This window comes from Saimiri boliviensis, chromosome 10, assembly GCF_048565385.1.
Source record: "Saimiri boliviensis isolate mSaiBol1 chromosome 10, mSaiBol1.pri, whole genome shotgun sequence".
In the NCBI taxonomy this organism is placed as follows: Eukaryota; Metazoa; Chordata; class Mammalia; order Primates; family Cebidae; genus Saimiri; species Saimiri boliviensis.
The window spans coordinates 44,870,863-44,884,560 of NC_133458.1; the positions used below are offsets into that span (position 1 = coordinate 44,870,863).

At 40.4% G+C, this 13,698-nt stretch overlaps 1 protein-coding gene across 3 annotated transcripts in view; it reads left to right on the forward strand.

The window, feature by feature from the left end:
• Window positions 1-13,698, forward strand: part of DOCK4 (dedicator of cytokinesis 4) — a 480,387-nt gene that overhangs the window by 335,327 nt on the left and 131,362 nt on the right. For all 3 annotated transcript variants that reach the window (XM_010344060.3, XM_010344067.3, XM_003921080.4), the window contains exons 18-23: window positions 265-362; window positions 473-556; window positions 735-835; window positions 3,740-3,821; window positions 5,169-5,339; window positions 10,020-10,212. In XM_010344060.3, coding sequence (XP_010342362.3) covers window positions 265-362; window positions 473-556; window positions 735-835; window positions 3,740-3,821; window positions 5,169-5,339; window positions 10,020-10,212 — 729 coding nt within the window. The remainder of the gene's footprint in view (window positions 1-264; window positions 363-472; window positions 557-734; window positions 836-3,739; window positions 3,822-5,168; window positions 5,340-10,019; window positions 10,213-13,698) is intronic.

Here is a 13,698-nt window from a genome sequence, read left to right on the forward strand (position 1 = left end):
GAAGCATGAAGCAACATCTGACCTGGGGACTAAAGGGTGAGTAGGAGTTTGTAAGTCAAGAGCAGTGGAGAGGAAACAGAATGCAGTGTAATAAATGCCATCCTAGAGAGGTCTAATCATGGTTTGTGGGAGCCTGCAACTTGAGTGGCCAGGAGAAGGGAGCCAGCCACATGTGTTAAGAGTTTTACTTTTACCCGCGGAACACTTTCGTGTGAGGACTTGTTCTCTATTAAGGCAATTAATCTTCCTTTTCTGTTTTGAAAGGTGATATGCTTGATCTTTTGAAATGGAGAACCCACCCGGACAAGATCACTGGCTGTCTCTCTAAATTAAAAGAAATCGATGGCTCTGAGATAGTAAAGGTATACAGTATTTCGTTACCATTTTCCTTGCAGAGATCCATAAAATAAAGAACACTGGGAGGAAAAAGGCGGATATTATGTTATTCATTCATTTACTACTTCTTTAACAGTTTCTGCAGGATACACTGGACACCTTATTTGGAATTTTAGATGAAAATTCCCAAAAATATGGGTCTAAAGTATTTGATTCTTTGGTAAGTTCAACTTCCATTAATTATATTTTAATTGTTTTGTCTCTCAATCTTGACTTTCATGAGGCTGGTTCAGAAATGTGTGCTTAATAATGTAAGCGTTTATTTTAAGAAAACCAAAAAAAAAAGGGAAAACCTTGATTTGCATTCAGTTTTATAAAGCTCAGTTTTCTCTTTTTAGGTTCACATAATAAATTTGCTGCAAGATAGCAAATTTCATCATTTTAAACCTGTAATGGACACTTATATTGAGAGTCATTTTGCTGGGGCACTTGCATACAGGTAAGGCCCTGGATCGTGTGATTAGTTTAGGAGTGGTTCCTTTTAAGCTTTTCTCAGCAGAAGTGGCACTATAGGAAAATTTTAAAGGGAGTGTAGGAAGAAATGGAGCACAACTGAAGTGTCTCTTGAGATACTCTCTTCCCTGCTCACACACCCTTTTTAAATGGCTAGAACTTATTTCGATTTAAAAGGGGAAAAAAAGAACCTCCTGAATTCTATTCCTGAGACCGAAAGTATAAAGTTTTTCCTTCTTGTCTATGTTTCACTGGATATCCTTTGGTCTAAAATACCTGGTTATTTCACTTTGGCTGTTAAGAGTCTCACTCCATCACTTTACTCCCTGGCGATTATAAATGTTCATAAGAAAGAAATACGAATAGAAAACAACTTTGTCTTCACACCTGCTAAAAAAACTTTGTCGTTCTTCACCTGCCGTCACGTGGGGAGGGAATGCATGCTTCCTTTATCTTTCTTGGGCAGAAGTTAGAAAGGCTCTGGGAGATGGTGTCTACCATTCTCCCTCGGTGGAAATATCTGATATGCCAAATATAACCAATCATTTTAAAAAGGTTTCAGTCATACCCCAGGATATCTGAATTGCATCTGAATACTAAACATTTTCAGGGGTTTTGGTTATGAAAACATCACAAATCTCTTTTTCTTTTTTCTTTTTTGAAGTGGAGTTTTGCTCTTGTTGCCCAGGCTGGAGTGCAGTGGTGCGATCTCAGCTTACTGCAACCTCCACCTCCCTACTTCAACTGGTTCACCTGCCTCAGCTTCCCGAGTAGCCGAGATTACAGGCGTGTGCCACCACGCCCAGCTGATTTTGTATTCTTAGTAGAGACGGGGTTTCTCCATGTCAGGCTGGTCTCGAACTCCTGATCTCAGGTGATCTGCCTGCCTCAGCCTCCCAAAGTGCTGGGATTACAGGCATGAGCCATTGTGCCCGGCCTAAATCTCTTTTTCAAAGAAAAAGAGAGCCTCATTTATCTGTTAGGATTTACTGAGTGCCAGCTGCTTGCCAGGTGCTCTACTTTATGCTAATGATGTAAAGACCTGGTCCCTGGCCTCAGACAGTTTAGGAATTGGGATCTGCCCTTTGATAGGAACTGCTGTTTTTGCTGCGCCTCCTTTTCTACCAGCTCAGGTGATGCTGAAAAGTTATGAATCATGTTCAGCTTTGGCTAGTGCCTGCCTCCTCAGAACATAGTTGATAATTGCCAGAGGCCACAGCTTCTCTCTTTTAGTCCGACAAATAACACCTCCCCAGTCTGGCCCTGCTTAAATAGCCTTAGAATGTACCCCACTGTTCTGTCTCCCGCGTGCAATACCGTCATTGCTGTTCTCCCTTATTTCTACCTTATACTTTAAGCACCTGTGGGCATGCACATACCTGACAGTTCCCAGAGGTGAGTTTAAAAAGCATGAAATCAAGTTTTATCCTTCCCCCCACCTATGTCATATGTAAAGGTTAGTAGGTAATCAGATAAGCATTTGATCCTGTTTACTTGGGAATTCCCAGTCATGACGTGTTAAGATCTACATCTCAAACATCGAAATGAATAAAGGTATTTTTGTTAGACGAGACCCTTCATCAGTGTGATTTTTTGCTGAGAGCGAAATGCAACAGCAGGAACAGTTTTGAAACATTGGCCCACTCAGCCTAACAATTTGGGCCCTAGTGTGAGGAGGTTGCTGCTTCCAAGTAAAATTGTCTTTGGAAGCTAGAAAACAAGAGTGTAATTTCTAACATTTCCGGTTGGTCAGGAAAGCAGGATCTTAAAAAGATAAATAAAGTTTGTGGAATCCTCTCAGACTGGGGGTGATCAGAAACTCATTGGCATGTTATCTTAAAAAATAGCACTCCCCAACATCCACCTGCTGGCACATCCAATTATTCCCTGACTCAGAGAAACATCACTGTGTAAACCATTCCCTAGAAACCAAGAACTGGCTGGGTGCAGAGGCTCATGCCTGTAATCCCAGCACCTTGGAAGGCCAAAGTGGGCAGATATTTGAGGTCAGCCTGGCCAACATGGTGAAACCCTGCCTCTACTAAAACTACAAAAAAATAACTGGGCATAGTGGTGCACACTTGCAATTCCAGCAACTTGGGAGGCTGAGGCAGGAGGATTGCTGGAACCCAGGAGGGAGGTAGAGGTTGCAGTGACCCAAGATTGTGTCACTGCACTCCAGTCTGGGTGACAGAGTGAGACTCTGTCTCAAAAAAAAAAAAAAAAAAAGAAACCAAGAACTGACCACCACAGTTCAGGGTGGTAAGACTGTCATCTTGAGAGTTGCGGGTTGCTGTTGGTTTTACGATTTAATTTCTTTTTTCAAAATGGAAAAAAAAATACCTTGGCCTTTCTAGAAATTCTCCTAAGATGCATATTGACATAAGCCGTGTTCTTCTCACAGGTCAGAAAATTGGCTTGATAAATCCATGAGGTGTGCATTGGAGTGGGGAGGTATTGTCTTCGTCCCTCCTCCCCACCCCATCTTGCCTGCAGTCTAATGATATTGCATCCAGCTGCTTACATGGTCACTGGGAACGAAATCCCAATGAGTGAGTTGACAGCATTGACCACGGCAGTCATACTGCCAGGCACTTGGTTGGCCAGAGTCCTTTTCTCCAATATTTGTGTTCACCCATCTGGAGGAACAGAAACAGCAGGGCTATCGAATATGTCCAGATTGAGTGTTGTTTCTCTCCTAAGCTTTGAAAAGGGGCGGTGATGTTGAACTGCAGGCTTAGTAAAATTATTATACACCAGATTGACAGGAAAATGTGAGAACTGATGGGGAAAGAAGCCTCCTCATGATACAGCTAAATGTTGGATTTGTTGACTTCGAATTGAAAATTAGACCAATTCTACATTCTGGACATTTTTCCCTGTGTTTTAGAGATCTCATCAAAGTGCTCAAATGGTATGTGGACAGGATCACAGAAGCAGAGCGGCAAGAGCATATCCAGGAGGTGCTGAAGGTGATAACGTGCTGTTGATAACAGATAGAAGAGTCTAACAAAGCTGTTGCATGCTGATGCTTAAACTAATTGGTTTCTCTACACAGACAGTAATGGGCGATGATACATTACTAACATTCCAATTCAAGGAACTTAATCAGTTTGTGGCTGCCTGAATGCTGATGAAATTTGAAGGGGACTTTTCCAGGAACAGTTTCTACTGGAAACTGAGATTGAATCTTTGTTTCTCTGGGCTCCAGAGCACTTGAAGTGACGTCTAAAACTAGCAGGAGAGGAAGGGTTTATGAGAGAAGACTATACAGAGGCAGTTAGGCTTAGTTCCTGGCTCTTGCTTCTACCAGCCTGACAGAGACCATCGGAGAACCATTTCCATTAAATTTTAAGAGCAAATAGGGTGGCTTAGCAGGGATTCTAATGATGAAACCTGAGGCTTTACTGGGTCTCTGGCTTAACACTGCCCAAGTCTCTGGGCACTATATACTCAGTTGTCTGTGGAGGTAGTAATTCCTTACTTGCAAACATGTTCAAAAAGTATACAAATTCTTAAAGGAATTATCCAATACTAGTCCTGGTATTCTTCTGATTCCTGTTGTTGAGGACCATCCTATTTGGAGTCAGTATATTAAAGTCGATAATGTCTACATTTTATAAAACAAGCATTTTGTGAATTGTATGTTTGTCATTTGGGACTGATTGAAGGTAAAATGCTAAGTGGCAAAAGTACTACTTGTCAAAACAATTTTTTCTTAAAGCCAGTTACGTTTTTGTTGTCTGAATTTAAAAAACGCGTTCATCAATGCTTCAGAATTATAAAGTGTTTTTGTTTTTTGTTTTTTTTTTTAAGATGGAGTTTTACTCTTGTTGTTCCAGGCCGGAGTGCAATAGCACGATCTTGGCTTACCATCACCTATGCCTCCTAGGTTCAAGCGATTCTCCTGCCTCAACCTCCCAAGTAGCTGGGATTACAGGCACATGCCACCACACCCAGCTAATTTTGTATTTTTAGTAGAGATGGGGTTTCACCATGTTGGTCAGGCTGGTCTTGGACTCTCGACCTCAGGTGATCCACCCGCCTCGGCCTCCCAAAGTGTTGGGATTACAGACATGAGCCACTGCACCTGGCTAAAGTGTTTTTAAATTTTCTGTATGTCTCTCTCATTAGGCATCAGAGCAAAGTGGCCATTCCCTGTACAAGTAAATACTGTTCAAAAAAGCCTCACAAGGTCTTGGTGTTTACATCAATAATTTAAAAGTTTAATCCCCTACCATGGTTTTTATGCCTTGTCATTGTTAAATAAATGCTCTTGGTCTCCTTTGAAGCTAACTTTTTAAAATTGTATTTTTAAGGCACAGGAATACATTTTTAAGTATATAGTTCAGTCTCGAAGGCTGTTTTCCCTTGCCACTGGTGGGCAAAACGAAGAGGAATTCCGCTGCTGCATTCAGGAGCTTCTCATGTCAGTCCGTTTCTTTCTTTCACAAGAGAGCAAAGGATCTGGAGCATTATCTCAGTCACAGGTAATTTGTTTTCATCTATGCTGAATAGAGGAAAATGATGAGTGCCGTTTGTTTCTTTTTACACAGCGAGAGTAATCAAATGTTTTCTCCATCAAAAGTCCATAGCTCCAGTTTGTGTTTGTAGCTTAGCCATCTTTATGAGTAGACTTTTTAAATTCCCCTACCTTCCCCGTGCCAGCTGAGCCGAAGTGGGTTGCCTTTCCCCAGACCCTTCTCCCTCTTCATGGAGAGGCTATTGGTTTGCATCAGCTTCATTTCCAGTCACCAGAACGCATACTGATGATTGGGCATGCTGTCACCACCAGCCCTGGGGAAGGAATTTCACTAGAGCCAATTTCTTGCAGTTCTTTTCCCCAAGCCGCTCACTGCATTTTAATCTGTCAGCTTGAGAATCGTTATATTGGACTCAGCAAAACTACATGTTGTTTTGTTTTATTTAACTTGACCCTAATCATCCTGGGACTGACCTTAAAGAGCAGTGTGGAGCTGCTGCTGCCAAACTCTATTACCGGAAGTAGCCCCACATGGTTTTTTTATGAACAGGATTCATCCACTTTCCAAGTAGCATAGCCTTGAATATGATCCGTGAGATAATTCTGAATATTTTTCCCTATACTTTCTTGATTCTTCTTGTATACTTTTAATTCTAATGACTTGGTTAAAAACCTATCAGAAGGAGAAGGAGCCTGTTATCATACCCTAGAGATTAGAGAGACTTGGAATCATTAAGAACTAGAACATGAAAAGGGAGATTAGGAGACAAAATTAGATCCTTAACAGTGTCGTTACGATTTGGCACCATATGATGTTTGGAAAGCAAAATCCAGGAATGCACCAACCCTCTGATAATGTGCTGTATTTTTTCTGTTTAGGGGTCTGTTCTTGTTCCTATCTTCTTTATAGAGGTGGATTCATCTTCCATCTGGGCGAGGATACAACTCAGGCTCTTTTAAATGTCATTTTGGCCTTTGCAGTCAGCAGTACAGTCATTGCACTGTGGGAACTTGCCAGAGATCTCAGTGTCAAGTTTCCCACTACTAGCTGGGAAGCACTTGATATTTGAGCGGGATACACCAACAGGCTATCCATGCATTCCTTTGGATCAGAGTTCTTAGAAGTTTAGTTTTTCCACAAAAGCAATTCAGAATTTGAGTTTCCACCATGAGATTTTTCGTTTTACCCTCTGTCAGTTACAGAGATGAAACTTGCCTGATTCATACCTGAAAAATATTTTCTTACTCTTAAGAGGAACCATAAGTCATGGTTTCTTCTTAGTGATTCAGGAGACTTTTTTTCAACCTTAGTTGTACCACTGGATCCTGGAGGTCCCCCTGAAGTGGCTTGGGCCACCATGGTACAGCAGGGTGAAGCAGCTCTGCTTTTACCTCTTCAACACGCTGATTTCCACTGCTCTTGATTCTCTAAGTTCTATCCCACATCAGATTGTAGAAACAACTTCAGCAGCTTCAAAGAATCATATTTGGTATTTTTTGCTTTCAGCTTTTAATCAAGAGATAATATGTAAATGTGTCCATAAAGTTTCTGAATGTCATTGTAAACTCTACTGAAGTCATTCTCTTTTTGTGCGGTATTACGAACTTGGATATTTTGATGTGATAATTTTATTTTTAGTTTGATGCTAAGAAAAAAATCCATATAAAATGATGAAAATGGTTAGTTTTCTTTGTGAAGGAATGAGAACTTTGCCCCTTTGTATTTGGGGAGGACAAGAAATGCCACACACCTCTGCCCATACCAGGTTCCCGTTTGATCCCATGCTCTCTTTTTTGTTTTTGTTTTTATTTTTATTTTCCCCAAGGCAGAGTCTTACTCTGTCTTCCAGGCTGGGGTGCAGTGGCAGGATCTCAGCTCACTACAACCTCTACCTTCCAGGTTCACGCAATTCTCCTGTCTCAGCCTCCCGAGTAGCTGGCATTACAGGTGTGCACCACCATGCCCGGCTAATTTTTGTATTTTTAGTAGAGGTGGGTTTTCACCATGTTGGCCAGGCTGGTCTCAAACTCCTGACCTTGTGATCTGCCCGTCTCTGCCTCCCAAAGTGCTGGGATTAAAGGCGTGAGCCACTGCACCCTGCGATCCCATGCTCCCTTTGCAGAGATAGTCCCACTGATTCGATGGATCTGATATGTTAGTTTTCTGTTGCTGTAGAACCAATGTCCGTAAGCTTAATGGCTTTAAACAACACTCATTTATTAGCCCACAGTTCCATAGGTCAGAATTCCAGGAAGGCTTGGTTGGGTCCTTTCCTTGGGATCTCCTAAAGCCAGAATCAAACTGTTAGTTTTCATGTATTATCTGGAAGCCTGGAAATGAATTTGCTGTCACTATCTTTTATGCTGTTGGCAGAAATGTTTCTTTGTTTTTAGAGGGCTGATGTCCCCATTTCCTTGATGGCAGTCAGCCAGTGGGGGAAGGTGCTGTCAGCTGCCGGAGGCCACTTGTACTCCTTGGCACATAGCTGCTCCATCCTCAAATCCAGCAACAATATGTCAGATCTTCCTCATCGTGCTTTGAATCTGACTAGTTCTCCTGCTACCAGACAGAAAAAAAACTATTTTAAGGGCTCTTGATTGGCTGAGACCCCTACTGGATAAATCTCCACATTTTATGGTAAACTGATGCGTAATCTTCATTACATCTGCAAAATCTCTTTTTGCAGGAACACCATCAGGGACAGGGTCATGGGAGTCATCTTAGAATCCTGCCTGCCACATTTACAGCGAAATAAAGTTTGTCTCGGAATTGGTCTGAGTTTTACTATTAGGCTGCCTTATAGACAGAAACCTGGTTTCCTTGCTCCAGTTTACATTTTTTCCATGTGGGCTACAACTCAGGGCAAACCCTGTCATCTAGAGGCCATCCCCACAGTCCTTCGGGCTGGATCAATGGGCAGCTTCTGGTCCTATTGGGAAGTTCATTTAGTCCTCCTGCCTCAAATGCAGCTTGCTAATGACACTTCTTAGAACAGTGCCCTGCCCTGGAAGGACTAAGGGCTAATTCAGCTGGTGCAGCAGCAGTTGTTAGCATTCCATTTCATGGACACACACAACCTACCCGAAGATCCCTAAAAGAAGAAGAATGTCAGAAGGAATCGAGGCCGAAAACCCTGCTAGACGATTCTCAGTGGTTATCTTTCCCTGTGTGTCTCGGCTACCTGGAAGGTCAAAACCAAATTGTACTTTTATTTTTACTTATAGTAAAAACTCTTAGCTTCCCCTGGCATGGCCATCTTCCTTCCCTCATCACAAGAGACTTGTTCCCTTATGCTTTTTAATCATCCTATTATATGTGTATCTTACACTGTAGCACATTCAGATACCTTTTTGAAGTCACGAAGTATAAAGAAACAATGGATAAATTAAGGGATATCTGAGGAAAATCAACTTAGTTGACTTTTTGGTAATCAGACAGCAGGGCTCATTTTATTTAACTTCATCGGTATGACTCAGCTCTTTGCAGGGTGACATAAAGGTTATATAAATACAGGCTCTGACAGAGAATATCAAGTTATTACCTTTAAATATTTTCAAGTAAACCTATAATTTTTAAGAGCCAAGGGCCTTCTCTGTTGATTTATAGCACCTGAAATATTTTGATGGCTCTGGCATCAAAAACAGATCTTGGCTCTTCTAGATATTCTTGCTGCTGCTGTATAAATAAATAACTAAAATCCTTAAATTTGAGTTTGAGCGAGTCTGTGTTTGAATCATCAGCACATGTAGACGCGACCTGCTTTCTGATGGAGCCAGATTTCATTGGTAAGCCAGCTAGCGCTTGAATCTTAGCATATTAGAAACATGTGTCTCCTTCCCTGACTAGGTACAGTTGAAGCTAGTCAACTCTTCCTTGCATTGCCCTCCTTTTATGGAATTTTAAAAGGCTGACTTTGTTTGTTTTGATGTACAATCCTAGCCCAATTTTTTAAGTATGCCCTTTGAGATTTTATGTGAGCATCTTTTTTCCCCATAAAAATGATCATTGGGTTTTTTTATTTACATAAAAAATACGGTTCTTAGTCTGTACACACAGATCTTGGTTTAAAATAGAACTCAAAGCAACCCGGGGGTGGGGGGGGGTTCTAATGATCTTTTTGTTTTACAAGAGATGAAACTAAAGCCTAAATGATGAAACTAAAGGGTGCTCAAATAACTTTCCAAAGTCACAGAGTTGATTGGAAGTAAAGCCAATACTAATATAACCTGGGTCTTCTGATCCCCTGTCCTGTGTTTTTTCTTAAATCAGAAGTAGAGTTCTTTGGGGGAATTAATGTGTTTAATTTCTTAAACATGAATGAGATTTAAGTGAGCATTTCAGAAAGCGTCTTCCAAGAGGAATGAAATATAAGTGACTACCATCCAGGTCTTGGTTGAGCATTCTTTCTATCCAGTCATGATGCTCTTTGCCAATCCTTTTGCTAATGTCAGTGATTTTCCAAAATTTCCAAGTTTTTATTAGGCTGTTCCTTTGTCCCTTTCAAAAACTGTCCTAGGCCACTGCACATTTTAAAATTTTACCTTTTAGCTTTAGGTAACAGAAACATTTTATACTTGTATTCCTACCATTCAAAAATACTTTTCATGGTCTTTAAACTTACTGACATTTTGCAGCATATTTCTCATAGCATATCTGGGAATTGATTGAAGTTTATTTTTCTTTAAGGCTGTGTTTCTGAGCTCTTTCCCCGCCGTGTACTCAGAACTGTTGAAACTCTTTGATGTCCGGGAAGTGGCCAACTTGGTCCAGGACACTCTGGGCAGTCTGCCAACCATCCTGCACGTAGATGACTCCCTGCAAGCCATCAAACTGCAATGCATTGGCAAAACTGTGGAAAGCCAGCTGTATACCAACCCAGGTAGGGTGCTCAGTCTCTTGGAGGAAATCGTGCCTCTAAAAAGCCTTTTTGTACATCTTGTAGCCATTGGTCAGCAGACACAATTAAAAACAAAAAATTAAAATGTACTTTCTCAGAATTGTTGTTTATCTGGATGGTAAATGTATTTAGTAGTCAAATACAAAAGTATGGCGATTAAAACTTTATTTCTGGAAAGAATGAAAACTAATGATTAAATTATTGTTATTTATGTTCAGTGATATTTAACACTTTCCTTCAGAGATGCTTACAGGTACCTGATAGGATCCTTATTTGTTTGTCTCTTTTGTTTTTAAAAGTTTTTCATTAATTTGTGTTCTGAAGCTGTATGAAACTTTGCATTATGTTGTTTTTTCCTTTACCCTGACAGCAAATGGTCAGTTACTTAAATTAATTTTGTTATAATACCTGTTAGTAAGTTCCTTTACCTCTTGTTTTCTTCTGTTTTTTCCCCCCCTCAAAGCAATAACAGAGTGAGTACTAACCTCATTTTAAGGTTTATTTTAAGAAATTTCAATCAGCCTCCCAAGTAAAAAACTTATTAAAATAGATTCCATTAAGAATTATTTTCCCAGATGGGTGCAGTGGCTCACACTTGTAATCCCAACACTTTGGGAGGCCAAGACGGGCAGATCATTTAAGGTCAAGAGTTAAAGACCAGCCTGGCCAACATGGTGAAACCCTCTCTCTACTAAAAATGCAAAAAAAAAAAAAAAAATTATCCCGGTGTGGTGGCAGGTGCCTGTAATCCCAGCTACTAGGAGGCTGTGGCAAGAGAATTGCTTGAACCTGGTAGGCAGAGGTTGTAGTGAGCCAAGATGGTGCCACTGTACTACAGCCTGGGCAACAGAACAATAAGCCATCTCAAAAAAAAAAAAAAAAGATTTTCCCGCATGAATATGAGTATATGTATAATTTTTTTGAAATAGTTTTATATAAACTATTTTTTACATTTTTTTGCAAAATATTTTACACATGCATTTAAGAGTATAGCATAATAATGGCAAATCATTAACAAATCTTAAATTTTCCACATAGTTGCTTTAGATTTTTTATTAAGAAATTCATCATAGATATATTCAAGTTCCTCCTGTCTAGGCTCCCATTTCCTTCATAGAAATGTTCACTATCAGAGGTTATGGTTCCTATTTTCTATTCCTTCATTATATAGCTTTAAAAAGATAGGATTTTTTCTTCTTACAAATTTTTAAATCTTTTCATTTTTAAATGATAATATTACATTATATGTCACTCTTTGGAGTGCTTTTTTGATTAGTCTTATATTTTTATATTTTTTCATGCCACTAGATATAGTTCTACTTGATTATTTTTTACTATTGTATGATATTCCACTGAGTGAACATACCACAGTTAATTCATTTTTTCTTCTATTGAAGGACTTTTGAGATGTTTCTAATTACTTTTTCTGAAATAGCACTTTAAACAATATAAAAGAAACTTCAACCTTCTGATTTGTAATCTCAACACTTTGGGAGGCCAATAAAAACATACCCTGGAGAAAAGATATTTCTTGTAGTGGTTTTCAAACTCTGCTGCTCAGAGCCCTAAGGGTTCTGTTGCAGTGACTCAGACCCTCTCTGGAGTTAGGAGCAGGGACTGTGCAGAGGATGTAAGTCCTACTTTAACTATTTTAACTCAAGCACCAACCCTGCTTTCACCACACTAAGAAACGTTCACTCCTGTCGCAGAGGAATTGGTGATTTCTGCCATATTTCTCCCACACTGACCAGATTATTCTTGGTTATGTTAAAGAGCACTAAAAGAGCAATACAGTCATCAAAATTGTTTTCAAATAGAAGGAAAATATTGTGGGGGTTTCTGTTCATTGCCTCTGAGCAATGTAATCTGTCTTTGGACCCAGTTCCTTATTGGTTCCTGATGCTCCGTAGACAATAGAGAAATCAGGATTAGAAGGATACACAGCGAAGAAGCTGCTGCAGTGCAGGAGAAAGAATGTTGGGTCTTGTGGGAATTGATGTGAATACGTACTATGGTAAAGGATGGAAGGACTCATGAGACCCAAGAAATGTTGACCCTGCAGGGTCTGTGCCAGTGCTCTGGAAGAGAGGCTCGGGGCCGGTGTAGGGAAGCTGGTAATTGTGTCATGGCATGGAAGAGGAAGAGAAGAAGAGTAAGCCCTGTCTGCTCATGTTGTGTGGGAAGCTTGCCATGGAGGATGATTATGGAGAAGCAAAAGTGGCTCACGATCAACAGAATCCTTAGCACACACAGATGTTCAAAAGAGAAAAGGCTTCTGTCACTGCTGCAGCAGGATGCGGCTTGGCTTGGTGTTTCCTGACTCAACGTTGAAGAAAACAGAGACTGCGATGTATAGATGGCCAGCAGAACACGTCAAGAAGGAGCCCATCTTCATGGAGGAAACTAGGAAATGTCTCTGAGAGCCTTCCAGGACTCAGAGTACCTTCTGTTGAAATCACATGGGACTAGACAATACTGCTAGGGAAACCTGGAAAGTGTTTTTAGTGACGTTGGCATTCTAAGTCAGAAACTGTGGACTAAGGGGACTGATGGGCATATTTACGTTGTCTGCTTGAAAAAGGAGATGTTGGAAGGAAAAGATGTGAGATGCTAACAGCAGGCTCCACAGACAGTGTCAGAGAACAGGACGTGATGTCTTGGGTTGTGGCTAACTAGAGAATGTGATCCTCATGAGGGCCTTGGTACACCTTACAAAATTAGGCTGATTCTGTCTGACAGGAGGGGAAAGAAGAGGGACAATATAAAACTGTATAACTAAAGAACTGTAATAAAAGAGGGCCCAGTAGTCCACTCAGAATAACAGGTAAAAGCGTTAAGCCGTTTAACACTTCTGACCTCTCATTTAAAATATTAACACACACATACATAATTTTTATATCAGCAAAAGACTTTTTTTTGAGGGGACGGAGAACTTGGGATTGAATGCCCTAAGTTTTTATCTTATTTTCCCAGAGATAACTGTATGCAAGTGACAAGGAATGGTTTAAAAACATTCTTTTATTATAAACATGAAGAAAACAATAGCATCACCAAAATATGGAAATAAGACTCATTTTAAATACGGTTATGGTGTAGTCATTTCCCATTGCTGCTGTGACAGTAATCAAAAACTTAGTGGCTTAAAACAACACAAACTTCTTATCCTACTATTCCATAGGGTGGAAGTCCAAAATTGTTGTCAATGGGCTGAAATTAAGATGTTACTAGAGTTGCATTCCTTTTTGGAGGGTCTAGGGAACAATGCATTTTTTTGCCTTTTATAGCTTTTAGAGGCCACTTGCATCCCTTGGTTTGTGGCCCCTTCCTCCCTCTTGAAAGCTGGCAGCACATCTTCAAATCTCTCTGTCTCGGACTCTTGTTCTCTTGTCTCTTTTGCTTATAAGGACCCCTGTGTTTACACTGTGCACACCAAGATAATCCAGGAAAATCTTCCCATTCAAGATCCTT